The 22,634-nt window shown below is 38.2% G+C and overlaps 1 protein-coding gene across 1 annotated transcript in view; it reads right to left on the reverse strand.

The window, feature by feature from the left end:
- LOC133663276 (low-density lipoprotein receptor-related protein 1B-like) overlaps window positions 1-22,634 on the reverse strand; it is an 872,326-nt gene that overhangs the window by 479,751 nt on the left and 369,941 nt on the right. The window contains 2 exon segments of the mRNA XM_062067630.1: window positions 7,598-7,760; window positions 13,391-13,648. Of these exon segments, the coding sequence (XP_061923614.1) occupies window positions 7,598-7,760; window positions 13,391-13,648 (421 nt within the window).

The following is a 22,634-nucleotide window of genomic DNA, read 5'->3' on the forward strand; positions in this document are numbered from 1 at the left end:
AACCCTGAGGTTTTTCATCAATCAATCGCCATTTATTTGTTTAGCCCTTAACCAAACCACTACGAAATGCCTCCTCCCTCCTGATTAGCGAGAAGAAAACTGTCGGACACCATGTGTCTGTTCATTTCTAACCAGTAGATGTTAAAACAAAACTAATTATTGAAGATTTTTTTGAATTTTGAGGCCAAGTTAGTTAAATAGACTATCATTATGTAAGAATGCTAAGAAACAAAACATCTTGTCAATTAAAAAAAATCTTAATTTTAGATATTTAATATTAATTGGTTTTGTTGAGATTAGGGCTGCAACAACTAATCGATTAAATCGATTAAAATCGATTATTAAAATAGTTGCCGATTAATTTAGTCATCGATTCGTTGGATCTATGCTATGTGCAGAGTTTTTTTTTTTTTTTTTTTAATAAACCTTTATTTATAAGCTGCAACATTTACAAACAGCTGAGAAACAATAATTAAAAACAAGTATGGTGCCAGTATGCTGTTTTTTTTCAATAAAATACTGGATAGGATAGAAATGTAGTTTTATCCGATTATTAATCGATTAATCAAAGTAATAATCAACAGATTAATCGATTATCAAATTAATCGTTAGTTGCAGCCCTAGTTGAGACTAAAAAAATATTTAACAAAGAGAAATTTACATAATTTTTTCCATGATAGTAAATGTAACAAAACGTTGTAGTATATTTTTTCTGATAAACAGATCCCCGAAAGGGACAAGCGGTATACAATGGATGGATGGAGATCTTCCTCAAAATCAACACAAACATTTCTACTGTGGAGTACGTTGTATTACCGACAGAGTTAACACATCCAAAAAAAGAAAATATATTTATTTTTACCTTGATTTCAGATATTTAATCTGCTTCAATCATAACTTAAAAACTTCAAAAATTTAATTTTGTTGGGTGGGGGTATTTTATTATTGTAAATATAACACATGATCTAAATTACTTTACAAGTAACATAATCACCAACAAGTGCTGAAATGGCATGTATTTTTTCTCATTCCAATAAATATATTTCACATTTTAGTACATAATATTTGGGATAAGAATATTGGTCTAACAGTAAGTGCCTGATTAGAAAAAAATATATAGCTCCTCAACGATACTTACTTTGCATTCGCAGTGACTTTCAAAGTCAAATATAATTAAAACAAATAATGGATGATTCTTAACTGCTTCCATTTGCATTTTTCAGCCTTGCGATTGCACCTCAATTATTATTATATATTTTTTTGACAGTACATACCAATCCTCAACTTTTTAGAACATTACTGCATTCAAATTAAGGCTTTGACTCTGTCAGTAATTGTCTGTTACTGTATTACTTTTCTTTTGAAAAACATGTTCATACTCACCAAACACGCATTACCACTTACTTCCAGCTGGGTAATGAAAGACACCTTTTTTGTCGCCTGGTACTATGGTGAATCATAGAATCAGCTCTCCATTGATCATGGCTGTTTATTGTGGTTTTAACTCAGAGTCAACATACTACGGATTCATTTAAGTAAGACCTGCTGTTCTGAAATCTGACACCCAGAGTTTCCCATTTTAGGGTAAATCAGATCACATTTGAGGTTTTGACTCAAAGTTTGTTGAACCTTCCGCCTGGTCAAATATTGCGGTTAGTTACGTGGCCACTTGTTGCATGGCAGAACACACACCATAGGGCAGTGATTCTCAAACGGCTCTACTCCATTTAGTGGAATCACCTAAAAAATATTGTAGTGATGTGACTCGAGCCATTATCAAAGGTTTTTCAGCCTTCAATAGAATTAATTAGATACCGACCACTATAGGCCGCAGTCGACTCCAAAATAAACAAGACAGAAACAGAAACGTCTTACGCCGTCATTTCTATCAGTCAACGCGCGTGGGAACCGAATGTTCTCCACATTCTCCACTTATGGTCGCACTTGCCCAGGCTGCTAGCCAATCAACATGCAGAACATATGCAAAGAAAGACAGACATTGGCAAAGACAGCTGCGCGTAACGACCACTTCAAGGCCATGGGAAACCACAGCATCTGTTAAACATTGCATAAACAACATATGGAGTATAATATAACATAGGATCGTTACAATATAAATAAAATAAACAAAAAATAAAACATAAAATACTATCAGAAATATCAACTGATGACAAGAAAATGAAATGAGATACAAATTAAGGTAATAATTTAAAAAATGTTGCACGTGCTAATTTTGTTCATGATTTAACCCTTGTGCAATGTTCATATTGTTGTTACCCAGCCAGCGTTTGTGGGTCTGATGGACCCGTTGCATTTTGTGGCTGTTAATGCCTCACAATCAAACACTTTTATGTTAAAATACTGAACATATGTTTACCTTATCCCAATAAACATATGTTCAGTGTTTTAACATAAAAGTGTTTGATTGTGAGGCATTAAAAGCCACAAAATGTAACGGGTCCATCAGACCCACAAACGCTGGCTGAGTAACAACAATATGAACGTTGCACGGAAAATATATCTGCCAGTTTCTGCATCCCACAGGAGGGATTCTTCTTTTGTGTTTCTGCACCTGCGGTTCCCACACAAGGTTGCAACATTGTTTGTCAACACTGTCTGCTCTCATTTTCTCGCACATTTGACCCTCTGATGTTCTGTGTACCTACACTCTGTCCTCCTCCTTTCTAGGCCTGCTGTGTGTGTGTGTGTGTGTGTGTGTGCGTGCATGTGTGCGTGCATGTGTGTGTGTGTGTGTGTGTGTGTGTGTGTGTGTGTGTGTGTGTGTGTGGTACACAGAACATCACTTTCCACACTTCTATTAGCCCAGGGTCCAGTGGACCAGGACATCTTATATGTAATAGAAATGTGTATTCTGATATATGTTCTTCACAGAAAATGAGCAAAAGTCAGTGAGTCTCAGTTTGAAAAATGTATTAATTGTAGCATTTTTCTTTTAATAAAAAATGAAAACGGGTCCCACAGACCCGAACACCACACAAGGGTTAAGTACATTATATTATATTCCCTGATTCAAACACAGTGTTACTGTCCAAACAGTGTGTAATGTTACAGTGGCCAAAACTATGAAATACACTTGTTAGATATAACCTCTGCCTTGTTTTCAATGAATACTTTGGCCTACTACGCTACACTATTTTAATGTCGGTCATTATGGTGGTACTTGGAAAGCCAAGTGTTTTCTAAGGTGGTGAGAAAAGGTGAAGAACCACTGCAATAGGGTTCCGTCAACTAGTGGACAAACATTTCAGATAAGTGTGGCTAATTAAATAGTATACGGCCAGCCAAAGCTGCTCGCTTGTTTAAAAACTCAACTTAAACAACTTTTCTGAAGCTCACAACTTGAACAGCACACTGCACCTAAGCCTGTCAAAACACGCTGAAAGAAGATTTGGATATACGGTGCTATTAAAACCCAGGGTGAGCAAGTACTTAATGTGAACATAGAGTCACTGCCAACCACATCAAAATGATATATCATTGATCCTAAAATATATGCCAGTGGTATTATATAATGAAAGATTTATCCATCCAGTAATCTATAAAAGTGACTATAATGATAATGGTCGCTCATGGACCTAATTCAAAACAGCAATTGCATATTCCATGCGACAAATGTTTAGAGGCTGTCTTCACTTTGATGCGAGCTACATGATGAGCATGTTAATGAGCCACATACTAATTGATTCATGAGGATTCCGAAGTGTATCATTAAAGTTGTGTTCAGACACCGACATTCTTCCTTGTGAACTTGATCCTGTTTGTATCAGGTCAATGCCTATGTCAGTGCAAAGATGAGTGAGGAGACTTCCATTGTCATTGTATACTCCAGGATATTATATAGGACTGTTACCAAGTTTTGAGCAAATACATGTCGTGCATTCAGGAATTAACATTTAAAATTATTCATGCATGACCTTCTGACATGACATTTGCATTTGTGTCATAATGTTGGGGTCTTTTTTGAGCGTTATTGTCATTTCAAATGTGCAAGCAAGTAATTTAGTGTGATTACGATTTGCCGAGGCTTTCAGTTCATGTTAGCTATTTGTTTTAACCTTTAAAGCACTTGCATCAAACTCAAGACCCAGACGCCAGATCTGGCCTGCCACATCATTTAATGTGGCCTGCCACATCACATCATTTAAGTGGCCTGATACATCATTAGGGTGGCCTGCTACATAATTTAAGTGGCCTGCTATGTCATTCCATGTGGTTTTCCACATCATTTATGTGATCTGTGACATCATTTAACGCGGTCTGCCACATCAGTTATTGTGGTCCGCCACATCATTTAACGTGATCCACTAAAACATTTAATGTGGCTTCCTACATCATTTAACGTGATCCACCACAACATTTAATGTGGTCTGCCACATATTTTTTTTTGGTCTGCCACATAATTTAATGTGGTCCGCCACATCATTGAATGTGGACCGTCACTTTATTTAATTGGCCTGCTATGTCATTCCATGTGGTTTTCCAAATAATTTATGTGATCTGTGACATAATTTAATGTGGTCTGCTACATTAGTTACTGTGGTCCGCCACAGCATTTAAAGTGGCTTGCCACATCATGTAACGTGATCCAACAAGATCCACCAAAACATTCAATGTGGTCTGTCACATCATTTAATGTGGTCCACCAAAACATTCAACGTGGTCTGTCACATCATTTAATGTGGTCTGCCACATCATTTAACGTGTTCTGCCACTTCATTTAATGTGGTCTGCCACATCATTAAGTGGCCTGCTACATCATTAGGGCGGCCTGCTAAATCATTTAAGTGGCCTGCTATGTCATCTGTTACATCATTTAATTCGGTCTGCCACATCATTTAACATGATCCACCAAAACATTCAATGTGGTCTGTCACATCATTTAATGTGATCTGCCACATTATTGAATGTGGTAGGTCACGTCATTCAATGTGACCCGCCATAGCTTTTAATGTGGCTTGCCACATCATTTAATGTGGTCTGCTACATTATTCAGTGTGGCCCATCAAGTCATTTAAATTGGCTTGTCACGTCATTTAATGTGGTCTGCCATACCATTTAATGTGATCTGCCACATTATTCAAGGTGGACTGCTTCATCATTTAACATGGTCCGCCACATCATTTAACGTGATCCACAACAACATTTAATGATGGCCACTAGAGGTGTGGGAAAAAATTGATTTGAATTCAAATCGCCATTCTCACATTGTACAATTCAGTATCGATTCTCATTTTTCAAAAATCGATTTTTTTTATTTTGTTTTATTTTATTATCATTATTATTTTTTTGTTTATAAATCAATCCAACAAAACAATACACAGCAATACCATAACAATGCAATCCAGTTCCAAAACCAAACCCCACTCAGCGACACTCAGAACAGCAATAAACAGAGCAATTGAGAGGACACACAAACACGACACAGAACAATCCAAAAGTAGTGAAACAAAAATGAATATTATCAACAACAGTATCAATATTAGTAACAATTTCAACATAGCAGTGATTAAAAATCCCTCATTGACATTATCATTAGACATTTATAAAAAAAATAAAATAAAAAATAAAACAAAATTAAAAAAAAGAACAATAGTGTCACAGTGGCTTACACTTGCATCGCATCGCATACGCTTTACAACACACTGTGTCCAATATTTTACACAAAGATAAAATAATTAATATTTTTGGTTCATTTATAAGTTAAAACAAATGTACATTATTGCAATTAGTTGATAAAACATTGTCCTTTACAATTATAAAAGCTTTTTACAAAAATCTACTACTCTGCTTGCATGTCAGCAGACTGGGGTAGATCCTGCTGAAATCCTATGTATTGAATGAATAGAGAATTGTTTTGAATCGGAAAAATATCGTTTTTGAATCGAGAATCGCGTTGAATCGAAAAAATTGATTTATAATCGAATCGTGACCCCAAGAATCGATATTGAATCGAATTGTGGGACACCCAAAGATTTGCAGCCCTAATGGCCACCAACATCATTTAATGTGGTCCGCCACGTTATCGAATGTGGTTGGTCACGTCATTCAATGTGACCTGCCAAATCATTTAACATGACTTGCCATATCATTTAAAATGGCCTGCCACATCATTTAACATGGTCTGCTACATGATTCAGTGTGGCCCATCAAGTAATTTAAAGTGGACCGTCACGTCATTTAATGTGGTCTGCCACTTCATTCAATGTGGTCCATCAAGTAATTTAATATTGTCCGTCATGTCATTCAATGTGGTCCGCCATACCATTTAATGTGGTCTGCCACATTATTCAAGGTGGACTGCTACATCAATTACCATGGTCCGTCACATCATTTAAATTTTCCTGAGGGAACTCTCCTGAAGGAATCAATAAAGTACTATCTATCTATCTATCTATCTATCTATCTATCTATCTATCTATCTATCTATCTATCTATCTATCTATCTATCTATCTATCTATCTATCTATCTATCTATCTATCTATCTATCTATCTACCTACCTATCTATCTATCTATCTATCTATCTATCATTTAACGTGATCCACAACAATGTTTAATGATGGCCACCCACATCATTTCATGTGGTCCGCCACATTATTGAACGTGGTCCGCCACATTATTTAAAGTGGTCTGCCACATTATTCAAAGTGGACTGCCACTTCATTTAACATGGTACGCCACATCATTTAACGTGATCCACAACGGCATTTAATGATGGCGCCCCACATCATTTAAAGTAGCCTGCCACATTATTTAACATGGTCTTTTACATCATTCAGTGTGGCCCATCAAGTCATTTAAAATAGCCCGTCCTATTTTTTTCATGTAGTTGTATCATTTTAAAGTGGTCCGTCGTGTCATTTAAAGTGGCCCAACATATCATTCAATATGGTCTGCCAATTCATTTTATATAGTACGCCACATCAATTAAAGTGGCCCTTCGAGGGCAGCCATAATTGCGAAGTGGCCCTCAATAAAACTAATGTGACACCCCTTTTTTACGGTAAACTCAAGAACTTTCGATGTGTTAAAACCATTTTTCCCTGTTTAATTTCTCAGATGTGGGCTTACTTATCCTGGCTCTGAAGGCTGTCGTCTGGTCGAGAGTGGACTGGTGAGGAAAGAGGCTTGCTAAAGTTAGGTCAGTGCTCGCCGCAACGCATTTAACAATTATAGTGACTGATATTCCAGGTTTGAACTGCTTCAATTGTGTGAGCATTTTTTTCATGTGGCTGACATGTTAGAACAGAATAATCATGCACAGTTGCTCCGTTCTTTTTGCTCTCAAATGGTAGAACTGTCTGCATAATTTCTTAGTGAAAGCTGAAATTCAAATGAATGCCTCGACAGCAGACGCATCACTAGCAGTCCATTAAATTGCGCTGCTCACTGTGAAACCGGGAACAATTGAAATCCCTTCATTGTATCTCACTCACATTCTTCAAAACAAGTCAGTAGTTATGCAAAGTGATTTGATTATTCCATGATTTCTTTGTCCTTTTGAAAACAAAACAAAAAAACATTTGTGATGATAAATGAGCATGGCGGGGCTTTCAGAGAAGCGCCGGAACACTTACCCCATGAGAGGATCCAGAGCTATTCCTTTAGGATTCAGCAGGTCGAGCTGCAGGAGAGTCACACAAGTGCTGCCACTCTGGTCACACACAAATATTGTGTCTCTGACCCGGTCAACAAAATAGAAGTTGCCGGTCAGCCAGTCGATTGCCATGTGCTCAGCATCTGCAATCAGAAACAAATTGGCTGTGATAAAATACAACATAATTTTTAAATGTATTTTACTGATCATAGTGACGGGGGGTTACGCAAACTTTTAGTTTCTTCCCTAGCAGGACTCAAACCGGGACCCTCCAACTACTGCTGCCTGCCTAGAGGGGAACTATTTTGCAAAACCAAATGTTCTTACGTGTGTGTACCTGTTTTTGTGTACTTGAAAATTTGAAATCAAATCGTAGAGGTATGGCGGAGGTATTTATAAAACAATCTTGGCTTCTTTCATACCTCCTCCAAATGAGCCGTTTGGAATTTGCCCAATTTGTGACGTTTCTCCCAATTGTGACGTCCCCCGATTATCCAAATATGGGAACGTTTTACTCTGTGCATTGTTGTTTGTTTGACGATGTCACGTTATTTATTTATGAATTTTACCTTCTGTTCGCTACTTTTGTTTTACCTCTCTTTTTGAAATGGGGCTTTTCCGTGCACGCCATGTTGCGACATGTGTGGGTTACCGCGCGTCTTCATATTACGACGTTCTGTCTAGGTGCCTGAGGCTAGCACACAACTTGATCTCTTCTTTTATTGTTACATCGACACATGACACTCCAGACCATACTTTTATTTTTGCTAGTCTCGGCTTTAGAGCAACAAACTCAACAGTATATAACGCTACTTCTACTACAATCGCTTCATTCTGAGACTTAAATTTAGTCCCCCATCCACCACCAAAGTATAGCTGACGTCAAAGACATGCGCAGTAAGGATATAATCTGATCCAAATTTCGGAAGAAGTGTTTTCTTGCCCTCCAATCTAAATGACTATCGGCATAAACCACCCGTCTTGATCGGAATTACATTGTGATCCGAACGTGTGTGATCGGGTAAGAATATTCCAAATTGCTTTTTTGTATGAAGTATTTTTATTCCATTTTGGGTTTTAATCCGATTAAATGGCCAATTTAAAATTGCTACGTCTGTCTGTAGCTATGTGCACATGGCCACAGACAGAGATAGCAATATATCCATGACAAGAACGATCGTTTGATGGATCGGTCACGTTCTACGATTGTATTACATTTTTTAATTCCTCTGGACATCGCATTTCATGCTCGTAAGGCCATTTAAGGCCTTATTTTTCACAAAATCCATTGAATTACTTTTAATAACTTTTAATGCTTTGCGGAAAACCTGAGAGTATAGTTCTAACTTATATCTGTCGGTAGACTCCATATGGAAGCGGTAAAAATTACAACAGTGGAAGCACGTAAATAAGACTGCTCACAAAACGGAGCATCCAGAAGAGACGGTCAGAAAGCGGCTTAAAGATGATCTGTAAAAAATAATCTATGCAACATTTGGACCAAAGAACTACCATTACATGTTACGTAGACCACAAGGGAGAGTTTTAAATTTTGAAGAAAAAAAATCATAATGTAGCCCTTTACTATACTTTTTAGACTGAGGAGTGTTGCTACTTCTCATGACTACAAGAAGTGTAGCATTTTTGAATGTCACTAAAATATTCCCTCTCACACATTATGCCTTATGCTTGCACATTCACTGCTTGCCAAATGGACTCTTTCTGAAAATAAAGAACAAGCCATTTGTGCTTTTAGAGACCTGCATTAGAGTGGTGGCTCTCTAAGTGCGGATGGTTGCCCAGCCGTCATTTGGGGAGACTGTGTTGAAAGGCAATATCAGGATGTGGATGATGGACATTATTAGAGGGGGCCAATCATAATAATGTTCGCCCCATTGTATTTTACTATCGGACTCCTATAGAGCAGCTACACATGATTACCCACACAGGCAGCTTTGTAGATCTGCATCGCTTTCTTGTATTTTCTGCAAAAAATGTAATTAACTCCACCCCTCAGCTCAGTGGTTGGTCCCACTCACAAAGACTTCCAAGGGCTGGCCAGTGATGTCGTAGAACACGGAGGTATTTTTCTTTTTCTGAATAACCTCAATTATCTTCTTATCATCGAGTGCTTACCTCTTTAAGAAAGCTCATCACAATTCACTTTTCCTCATCCCTGGACAAACATTTTCTTAGGGCCATTGCTCAACGTGCTAACACTGTGTAATCCTGGTAGACAGCAAAGACACACAGCGACATAACTCTGTGACAAGGGGTGGCACTTTTGTGACTTCTGCAGTGCTTTTTTTATGAACTTCTGGATCTGCCTCCCGGGAGTCTTTTGGCCATGGAGACCAGCTGCTGAGGGTCTGTCACACCACAGTCCGTTTTGGAGAGACTGGAGAAGATGCGGATGAAGAGCCAGGACTGCGAAGCTGGCGCTGAGCTTCATAGTGTCCTGGCTGAATGAGCAGGTATCGGACACCTCGGTCTCCTTAGACGCATCCTCGCTCATCCACGCGGACTGGACATTGGCTGAGAGTTGGTGGGCGGCCGAGGGTGGAGTCGGCTCTCTTGGTTGCTTTGTTGGGTCTGCTCCTGTCTCTGGCCATGCTACCCCTTTCCCCAGCAGACGGTGGCGTGGAACACCGCAGAGGCCACCACAGTGTATATGTTTTTGTTTTTTATTGTTGTTGTTGTTTTACTTTTGTGGCTGTGTGTAGAAGTGGCTGGCTGCATCAGCTCTGCTCTTTTAATGTCTTTAATGTCCTTTGTGTAACGACGGGGTCGCATCGTGGTGCGAGGTGTTCTCCCAGGAATGCAGACGGTTCGGACACAGCTTGCAGGTAGGAAAATGATTTATTTCAGCAAATAAATCAGACAGGAAAAAACAAAAACGTGCTCATAGCACGGAAGACAAAAAACAAAGGGGGTAGCGTGGGAGCTAGCAAGCAAAATAACATAGCATGAAAGCTAGCAGGAAACAAAGTGGTCGTTAGCTGTTGCGTAAAAGCAAATTAGGAAGCCAGACCGAGTGAGGCCAGGGCAAAGACTAAATAGCCCTCTGATTAGTGCCCGGACAACAGGTGAGCGTCTCGAACACTAACCAGAGGCAGCTGAGCACAATCTGCCGTCATGGCAACAGAAACAAACAAACACAAGGTGCTGAAAACACATGTGACTTGAAAACGTAAACAAACTATGATCCGGGCAGCGGATCCTAACACTTTGTCTTCTTCGATGTTTCCCTCATACACATGTTTATGTGTGCTATGGCTATGATTTTTTTCCCTTGGCCTCAGTCTGGACCCCCTCTCAAGGGGCCCAGGATTAGACTGATTTTTTTTTTTCTTCTAACCCCCCCAGCATTTACTTGTTTCTCACCTTTTTTGTAAGGGGCGCCGGAAGTTGGCAGACCCGTCAGCGATCCTGTTCTGTCTCCCTGTAATGTTTGTCTGCTCTTGAATGGGATTGTGCTGAAAATCTTAATTTCCCACTCTGGAATTATTAAAGTATTTCTGATTCTGATTCTGATTCTGATTTAACATGAGTATCAAACTTTGTAACAACATTTATAAGTCAAACAAGAGAAATGCATGCTAGGTAACCCTATTGCTGTCAAATATAGAACATGGGTGAGGGTCATGTTTCTATTACTTCCTCAGAAAAGCAGCAGTGAATGTAAACTTTGATAACTTTGATATGTCCTACACTATAGCTGGCCCAATGCTGTGTATCTTTACTTAAGTTCTGGGGAGTAGCTGCAAAAATTGCTCTCTCTCTGGAAGGGGTGACCTCATCAACTTGCTGTTTGGCAGAGCCTTATTGGATCTCCTCTCTGAACACAGGGGGGCCCTTGGAATGAATGAGGAATTGGATCTGTCATGCTTTCTGCAATGTGTTACACTTGATGAATGTGAGCAACTCCTACACCTACTATTTCCTTCCCGAACAACTCAATGTTTTTTTGTATTTCACAGTTATTAGCTCATAGTACAAATAAATAACGTCTGCGTAATACTGTATTCCAGATTTTTTTTCTCGCATACAACATATTTTTCTACCGGTATGTCTGAATAAAAAAGACCAACAAAATATTTGCAAGGTTAATTACGATAACCGTGATCCAAAAACTGCAAACCAAGCCCTCAATCCCCTGTGCCTTCATTTAACCAACCACGGAAGACACTATGCAATTTAAACCAATCACAAACAACCTACAGCGGGTCTTGGCATCTCTCTCTCCCGCACCTCAGCTGTACGTTGTTTCTGATTGGTTTAAATTTTGTGGTGTCTTCCGTGGTTGGTTAAATGTATTCACACACTTCTGGATGTGCGCGCTGAAATCTTAAAAGTCACAAGTAGATAGCCTATTAAGGGTTATTTCTGATTAGGGACAGACAGACAACTTAAAACACACCTACGTGGATCTAAAACACACATACCGTATTTTTCGGGGTATAAGTCGCACCGGCCGAAAATGCATAATAAAGAAGGAAAAAAACATATATAAGTCGCACTGGAGTATAAGTCGCATTTTTGGGGGAAATTTTTTTGATAAAACCCAACACCAAGAATAGACATTTGAAAGGCAATTTAAAATAAATAAAGAATAGTGAACAACAGGCTGAATAAGTGTACGTTATATGACGCATAAATAACCAACTGAGAACGTGCCTGGTATGTTAACGTAACATATTATGGTAAGAGTCATTCAAATAACTATAACATATATAACATGCTATACGTTTACCAAACAATCTGTCACTCCTAATCGCTAAATCCCATGGAATCTTATACGTCTAGTATCTTACGTGAATGAGCTAAATAATATTATTTGATATTTGACGTTAATGTGTTAATAATTTCACACATAAGTCAGTCCTGAGTATAAGTCGCACCCCCGGCCAAACTATGAAAAAAATTGCGACTTATAGTCCGAAATCTGAATACACACACTCTGATTAATATACAGACACAAATTAGTACACACAAGGGCAAATTGGATTACACACGCACGGTGCAAATAATTTTGCTACAATAATACTTCCATATGGTGCATGTTAAAAACAAGTATTTTTTGTCAAGCTTAAATCTCAAGATCAACCTTAGATGTACAGTACAGGCCAAACGTGTGGACACACCTCCTCATTTCAATGTGTTTTCTTTATTTTCATGACTATTTACCTTGTAGATTGTCACTAGAGGCATCAAAACTATGACACCTGTGAAGTAAAAAAAATATTTCAGGTGACTACCACTTGAAGCTCATCGAGAGAATGCCAAGAGTGTGCAAAGCAGTAATCAGAGCAAAGGGTGGCTATTTTGAAGAAATTATAATATAAAACATGTGTTCAGTTATGTCACCATTTTCTGTTAAGTACGTAACTCCAGATGTGTTAATTCATAGTTTTGATGCCTTCAGTGACAATCTACAATGTAAATAGTCGTGAAAATAAAGAAAACACATTGAATGAGAATGTGTGTCCAAACTTTTGGCCTGTACTGTATGTTAATACAAAGTTTCATTTTTTTATGGTTTATACTCTTTTTGTTCAAGAAAACCGAGTTTTCTATGGCAAAAACACAAAATTGTATCATCAGAAACCATTGATGCATTTCCAAAAGGGTTGCTTGAAATCTTCAGAATCCTACAGAGATGTTTTAATATGTGCAATGTCATGGCTGTTCTCAAAAAAGAGATGTATCACGATTTGTACTGTTTTAAATGGGTGTGTTACCAGTTTGGTTACAGCTTAAAGAAAGGACTTACATTGCAAACTCTGCGATGTTGTTATTTCCTTTTCCCGTGTGAGTCGACGTAGATTCCTCATTTCAGCACATCGGAGTGACCCGGTAGATTCTTTGGACAAAACCCAGCAGACCCTGTCCTGGTTATGCTGGAAATCCAATGTCAGTGTTCCATTTACACTCAGTGACCTCAGGGGCAGAAGACCTGTTCCATTTAGGTAGGTGATGACAATACGGTCGGATCCACCCATGAGAAGCACCGGGTGTCTGTCCCCAGGATCTACAGATAATGAAAGAAATATACTTCAATGTTCAAGTGAAGGAAGTTCACTAAGGCAAACACACTGACAACAAAAGCGTGTAGACATGTATTTGAGGTGTATAGCATTGTCCCTGAAAAACCTGAAAAATCAATAATATGTTATGATTGACACAAGGGGTGCTTCATCACTTACATACATCTGCAGAAAAGCCCCAAACATCTCCCAAATTAGGTGATATATATATATATATATATATATATATATATATATATATATATATATATATATATATATATATATATATATATATATATATATACATATATATATATATATATATATATATATATATATATATATATATATGTATATATATATATATATATATATATATATATATTATATATATATATATATATATATATATATATATATATATATATATATATACATACATATATATATATATATATATATATTAGAGTTGTACGGTATACCAGTATTAGAACAGTACCGCGTTACTAATGAATCATATTCTGTACTATACCGCTTCTTAAAAGTACCGGTGCACCACCCCAGCCCCCCGCACCCCCGTCGTAGTCACGTTGTGACATTGCTGGTTTACGAGCAGACGAGCATGTTCGGCGGCACACAATCACGGAGTACTTACAAGCAGACACAGTGTGTAGACAGAAAAGGGAGTACAGACGCATTTTGGCCTAAAAACTAACGATAAAGGTGAAGTTATAACACTGAAACGCCCTCAGGAAGAGGTGCTTTAAGACATGGCTAGCTAGCTAGCGGCTTAAGTCCAGCCCCAGTGTTTTAGCTACTTCTAAATCACTAATCCTCGCCTCCACGGCGACAAATAAAGTAAGTTTCTTACAAGTATCATCCCTGCAGGACCAGGAATAGCTAAACATGCTTCACTACACACCGTAGCTCACCGGTGTCAAAATATAAACAAACGGCATTGGTGGATCTACACCTAACTTCCACTGTAATGATACCAAGTACAGGAGTGTATCTAATTGATACTACTATGATTATGATTATGATTATATGATTTTTTGGCATCACATCTTCTTTCGTTTTAAAAAAAATGTATATTATGTTCATAAACTCAGGAAATATGTCCCTGGACTTAGAATATGACCAATGTATGATCCTGTAACTACTTGGTATCGGCTTGATACCCAAATGTGTGGTATCATCCAAAACTAATGTAAAGTATCAAACAACAGAAACATAAGTGATTATTACATTTCAACAGAAGTGTAGATAGAAAATGTTGAAAGAGAAAGTAAGCAGATATTAACAGTAAATGAACAAGTAGATTAATAATTTATTTTCTACCACTTGTCTTTAATAATTTTGACAAAATAATAGAATGATAAATGTCACAATATGTTACTGCATACGTCAGCAGCTAAATTAGGAGTCTTTGTTTGCTTACTTACTAATAAAAGACAAGTAGTCTTGTATTTTCACTATTTTATTTAAGGACAAACTTGCAATAAGAAACATATGTTTAATGTACCCTAATATTTTTTTGTTAAAATAAAGCCAATAATGCAATTGTTTGTGGTCCCCTTTATTTAGAAAAGTACCGATGAGTTTCAGACACATGTGAAGTGAAAACCATTTCAGGTGACTACCTCTTGAAGCTCATCGAGAGAATGTCAATAGTGTGCAAAAAAGTAATCACAGCAAAGGGTGGCTATTTTGAAGAAACTAGTATACAAAACATGTTTTCAGTTATTTCATCTTTTTTTGTTAAGTACATAACTCCACATGTGTTCATTCATAGTTTTGATGCTTTCAGTGACAATCTACAATGTAAATAGTCATGAAAAGGATGTGTCTAAACTTTTGGCCTGTAGTGTATGTATATTAGTTAAAAGTTAAAGTTAAAGTACCAATGATTGTCACACACACACTAGGTGTGGTGACATTTTTCCTCTGCATTTGACCCATCACCTTGTTCACCCCCTGGGAGGTGAGGGGAGCAGTGAGCAGCAGCGGTGGCCGCGCCCGGGAATCAGTTTTGGTGATTTAACCCCCAATTCCAACCCTTGAGGCTGAGTGCCAAGCAGGGAGGTAATGGGTCCCATTTGTATAGTCTTTGGTATGACTCGGTAGGGGTTTGAACTCACGACATACCGATCTCAGGGCGGACACTCTAACCATTCAATTCAGCGCTAACCACGAGCTATCAAGAGCATCTCCACAATTAGCTTGACCAGGATAGGATCGAGCCTGTAACTCTCCGTTCACAACCTGCCTTTCTATAAGACAGGAACTCTAAACGCTGAGCCATGCTGCTACTCGCAACTTGTTTCTGTATCATGTGATGATCACCGCAAAACATTACTGAAGAGAACTAAAAAAGATATTGGTTGAACTCTTGCAGCTTTAACATTACATACCATCGACCATGTTGAGCCAACTTGACCTCGGTTGCAGGAACTTGAAAAGATGCATTGAACCAAAAATGATCTAAACTAATATTTTCAAGTTTATCTTACATCAGACTAAATTTCAACTAATGTTTTGAAATGTATATATACTTGACACTATAAGTTGACTCGACTTAACTCAGTCGAAGCAACAAGATGACCTGACTGACATAAGTTGAGTAATTTTTTTTTACAGTCATAAGCACTTACTATTCTGTGGTTTGGACACTTTACATTAGTTTTGGGTCATAATGCATATTTGGGTATTGATGCGTCCAATGCCAATTAGTTACAGGAGCAGTATTGGTCACACCAACGGTCAAACCTTACATTTTCAGGATAATTAAATGATTACTATTTTGATCACAACTAATCTGACAAAAAAAACGGATGACAATGTAACACTGTCTATTCATATTACTTCCTCTATCACTATTATTAGTGCAAAATAACAAAAGCAAAAACTACTATTGGCTCATTTTTTGTAAACCATAACAAAAAAACAGTTTTGTGATGATACAAAAATATTGATCTAATCACTGTTGTATCAACCATATACTGTGGTATACTTGGTATCATTACTTTCACATTTGTATAAATCCGCTGATCCCAGTTTACAGTCAAGCTCTCTAGCTCCCTCATTTTTGTATCCTCATAGGGTGTGTAGTTTGGCATGTTTGGCTATTCTTCAACCCCCATTCCTCCAGTGATAAGAAAATAAACACCGTTTATTTGCCGTCAGTGTGGCGAGGATTAGTGATTTAGAAGCAGCTTCGCACTGTTGAAGGACTTTGCCCTCTGGTGAGGACGCTACATCACGATGAAGGACACAAATTTGGGGGACACAGCTGGAATGTGTCATCAACATGCATCATCACGTTTGTATATAAAGCTCTATTGTCGGCCAAATGTATATCACTTCTATCGTACATCGCAAAGCCCGACCAAATCTGTATGTATAATTTTAATAAATACATTTGTCTACATCAGTGGTTCCTAAACTTCTTTCCCTAAGTACCACCTCACTTGGCTCTTCAAGTAACACCATGATGACCAACATTGAAATACAGTAGCATAGTAGGAACAAGTATTCATTAAAAACAAAGCAGAGGTTTTATTGACCAAGTATAGTTAATATTTTTGTTCACTGTAACATTACACACAGTTTAAACCAGGGGTCCCCAAACTACGGCCCGCGGGAAATCCCAAGTTAAACTAAAAAAAAAAAATGTTTTATTACATTTTACAATCTGTTCTTTCTAATCCATTTTATATCGCTTGTTACTCTCTGTGTCTCCCTGCCGCTCAGGCAAATCATATTGTCGAAAAATGCATTTTCCAAAGACTAGGAAGCGGAATTTGGCAAAGTTTTGGATGACAATGACTGGAAATCTGCATTGATCCAAATAAATGATAGCACATCTTGTTTAAAGCTTAATCTAATACAGTTTAAGGTTGTCCATCGTATATATTTTCCTAACTCAACTCTCCAAAATGTTTTCCAATATTGCAGACACATGTAATCAATGTCAATTGACTCCTGCAAACATGACATACCATGTTCTGGTCCTGTCCCTGTCTGAAAGCCTACTGGATTAATAATTTTAAACATCGTGCAGATGCACTAAATTTTAAGTTGACGCCTTGTGCAGAATGGGCTATTTTTGGAATTCCACCAAAATATCAAAAAATTAAGCAGACTTTTAGGGATGGTATCGCCTTTGCATCATTAATAGGATTTTATTGGAGAGGGGAAAAAACGTGTCTGTTTTTTCAGTACCTGTATTATGATTTCCCTATCAAATGAACAAAAAAAAACAAAAAAAAGAATTTAAAAAAAAATATATATATATATATATATATTCAAGGTTTCTGTGGTTTATCCGTTATACAATGCTCAATACCGGGGTAGAGCGGAATATATACTGGGGTAGAGCGGAATATACGTTAGGTCAGGAAAAAACACAGAGGCTATGTCATCCCTACAAGCCTGTTTTGCAGGTTTCCCTGCTCGTCAGGGGATTTCCTGATGAAGGGATGATATAGTATTTGTGTTTTTTTCCTAACGTAACGTATATATATATATATATATATATATATATATATATATATATATATATATATATATATATATATATATATATATATATATATACTCTGTATATATATATACACTGTATATATATATAGCCCGGCCCCCGGACACATTTTTTTAACCCAATGTGGCCCCCGAGTCAAAAAGTTGGAGGACCCCTGGTTTAAACAGTAAAACTGTATTTGAATATAGGAACATAAAACACTGTACTTAAATAATCAATTAAATAAAAATAGTTGCACATAAGTAAGTGATTATTTGGCATACAACTAGATGGAGCCTGTGTACCACTATTGGTACACGTACCACAATTTGACAAACCCTGGTTTACTGCACACAATTTCCCCACACTCCTATTTCCATAATACAGAGCAGGGAAAATGTGCATTACTGAAAGCAGAATCAGTGCTATTAAGATGCTGTTTGCCTTAGGAGTACAGATGAAAAAAAGAAACATAAATAAACATTTCAATTCAGTCAGAACCAAACGAGAGAAAATAAGATCAAGATTAATTCTCAAAAAAAAAGCCAAATTGCACCATGGAGTTGTAACTTCAATCTTAGGTTGAGCATGTTTCACACCCTGCTGCTCCTCATCTACTGGCCCAGGGGAGCTCCGCCTGACATTTATATTCATGAGCCTTCACAAGTAATGGTAACCCCACAGTTATAACTGTACCACTAACACCTCCATGCTAAATTAATATTAATGCATACGAGCATTGGGTTCGGTTAAGTTTATGGGTAATCATATTCTGTTTATCCCTGGTCGGACACAAGTCATATTGATTAAAAGTGGCAACTGTGGTGTTCTCCCCTGCAAGGTGAGCGGAGCCTCCAGCTATTTTCAACTCATATGCCATTGAGACAACAAACTTAAAAAATAATAAAAATACAATCATTACTGTTTCAGTGGAGAATATACATACTGTGCGTGCACACACATTCCCACAAGTGTATAACAAATGTAGATATTAGGGTTGTATGGTATACCGGTACTTATAAAGTACCACGGTACTAATGAAATAAAAACGGTACTATACTGCTTCTGAAAAATACCGCTATTTTTTTTTTTTCCAGAACATGGCTACATGCTGTCTTCACCTCCTGACATGTCTGGTAAAATGACCATAGGTGCATGTTAATTAACGCACACGCACGGACTACTTACAAGCAGAAACACAGAGGAAATAGACGAAGGAGAATAGATACATTTTGGCTTAAAACTGTCGATACAGTTGAAGTGTTTTAGCCACTTCTAAATCACAAGTCCTCGCCATAATGGCGACAAATAAACTCCTTTCTTTCAAAAAATAAATAAATAAATAAAATAAAAAATTAAAATTAAAAATACATGTATTTCTTACGAGTATACCCCATGCAAGACAAGGAATAGCTAAGCATGCTTCACTATACACCACATGAGGATACAATAGTTAGCTGCCAACAGCCAGCTACCGCTCCTGAATGTAAACAAATGCTATGGGTTGATCTACACAGACATCGACTGTCATGATACCGAGTACAAGAGTGTATATAGTCGATATTACAATGATTACATCAATATATTTACCATTACAACATCTTTTGTCTTCTTTATTGTTTATAAACCGAGGATATACATCCCTGGAAACAAGAGAACTTTAAATATGACCATTATATGACAGTGTAAATACTTGGTATTGGATTGTGTGGAGGGAGGTGCCTCTGTCTATGGTGCTGAGGACGAACACCATCGGATAGGGGCGGGGCATGGGCTGACGGCGAGACACAGCTGGCAGGTGATTAGATTTCACAGGTGGTACGTGTTAATCTAATCATCTGTTGTCTTTAACAGTAAGCGGCCGGGAGCAGGAGGAGAGAGAGGATATGGGCGTGACTGAAAAGTCACGTTCTACTGGAGAACGACTTGGACAAAAATGCATACACATTAAAACTTTGTTAAAACTGCACGCTTGGCTCCTGTGCCGTGTCTACAGTGGAACTGCTAGGAAGCGACTTCCACAGATCGATACCAACATTTGTAGAATCCCCAAAAACGTATGTACAATATCAAACAACCAAAGAATAAGTGATTATTCAATTTTAACAAAAATGTAAATAGAACATGTTAAAACAGAATGTAACCAGATATTAACAGTAAATAAACAAAGAGATTATTAATCCATTTTCTACCGCTTGTCCCTCATAATTTTGACAAATTCATACAATGTAAAATGACACAATATGTTACTAGACACGTCTGCCGCCATATTAGAAGCCTGTTATTGCTTACTTCCTACTAAAATATAATCTTATCTTATTTAATGCCAAAATTGTTATTCGATTGCAATAAGAAACATATCATGAATGCATTTTAAGATTCCCTGTTAAAATAAAGCAAATAATGAACTTTTTTTTTTTTGTGGTCCACTTTATTTTGAAAATTATCGAAAAGTATCTAAATGCATTTTCATCCTCTACTCAAAAGACCTAACCTCGATCCTGATCTCTTGGTAAACTACCGGCCGGTGTCCCACCTTCCGTTTATTTCGAAAATTCTCGAAAAAATTGTTGCACAGCAGCTAAATGAACACTTAGTGACTAACAATCTCTGTGAACCTTTTCAATCCGGTTTCAGGGCAAATCACTCTACGGAGACAGCCCTCGCAAAAGTGACTAATGATCTACTGCTAACGATGGATTCTGATGCGTCATCTATGTTGCTGCTTCTTGATCTTAGCGCCGCTTTCCATACCGTCGATCATAATATTTTATTAGAGCGTATCAAAACACGTGTTGGTATGTCAGACTTAGCATTGTCGTGGTTTAACTCTTATCTTACTGACAGGATGCAGTGTGTCTCCCATAACAATGTGACCTCGGACTATGTCAAGGTAACGTGCGGAGTCCCCCAGTGTTCGGTTCTTGGCCCTGCACTCTTTAGTATTTACATGCTGCCGCTGGGTGACATAATACGCAAATACGGTGTTACTTTCACTGTTATGCTGATGACACCCAACTCTACATGCCCCTAAAGCTGACCAACACGCCGGATTGTAGTCAGCTGGAGGCGTGTCTTAATGAAATTAAACAATGGATGTCCGCTAACTTTTTGCAACTCAACGCTAAGAAAACGGAAATGCTGATTATCGGTCCTGCTAGACACCGACATCTATTTAATAATACCACCTTAACATTTGACAACCAAACAATTACACAAGGCGACTCGGTAAAGAATTTGGGTATTATCTTCGACCCAACTCTCTCGTTTGAGTCACACATTAAGAGTGTTACTAAAACGGCCTTCTTTCATCTCCGTAATATCGCTAAAATTAGTTCCATCTTGTCCACTAGCGACGCTGAGATCATTATCCATGCGTTCGTTACGTCTCGTCCCGATTACTGTAACGTATTATTTTCGGGTCTCCCTATGTCTAGCATTAAAAGATTACAGTTGGTACAAAATGCGGCTGCTAGACTTTTGACAAGAACGAGAAAGTTTGATCATATTACGCCTATACTGGCTCACTTGCACTGGCTTCCTGTGCACTTAAGATGCGACTTTAAGGTTTTACTACTTACGTATAAAATACTACACGGTTTAGCTCCAGCCTATCTCGCCGATTGTATTGTACCATATGTCCCGGCAAGAAATCTGCGTTCAAAGAACTCCGGCTTATTAGTGATTCCCAGAGCCAAAAAAAAGTATGCGGGCTATAGAGCGTTTTCTGTTCGGGCTCCAATACTATGGAATGCCCTCCCGGTAAAAGTTAGAGATGCTACCTCAGTAGAAGCATTTAAGTCCCATCTTAAAACTCATTTGTATACTCTAGCCTTTAAATAGACCCCCTTTTTAGACCAGTTGATCTGCCGTTTTTTTTCTTCTCTCCTCTGCTCCCCTCTTCCTTGGAGGGGGGGGGGGGGGGGGTTGCACAGGTCCGGTGGCCATGGATGAAGTGCTTAATACCAGAGTCGGGACCCCGGGTGGACCGCTAGCCTGTGCATCGGTTGGTGACATCTCTGCGCTGCTGACCCGTCTCCGCTTGGGAAGGTTTCCTGCTGGCCCCACTATGGACTGGACGCTCGCTGATGTGTTGAATCCACTGTGGACTGGACTTTCACAATATTATGTCAGACCCACTCGACATCCATTGCTTTCGGTCTCCCCTAGAGGGGGGGGGGGGTACCCACATATGCGGTCCTCTCCAAGGTTTCTCATAGTCATTCACATCGACGTCCCACTGGGGTGAGTTTTTCCTTGCCCGTATGTGGGCTCTGTACCGAGGATGTTGTTGTGGCTTGTGCAGCCCTTTGAGACACTTGTGATTTAGGGCTATATAAATAAACATTGATTGATTGATTTTGGTAACATGTTGGTATCATGTTGGTAGCTAGCGGCTATCGTTGGTACCACATATTCAGTCTGCTTTATTTCTAAGTAGGCCTTTTAATTCATTTGGGTATACA

Source organism: Entelurus aequoreus, linkage group LG13 (assembly GCF_033978785.1).
Source record: "Entelurus aequoreus isolate RoL-2023_Sb linkage group LG13, RoL_Eaeq_v1.1, whole genome shotgun sequence".
NCBI classification, from domain to species: domain Eukaryota; kingdom Metazoa; phylum Chordata; class Actinopteri; order Syngnathiformes; family Syngnathidae; genus Entelurus; species Entelurus aequoreus.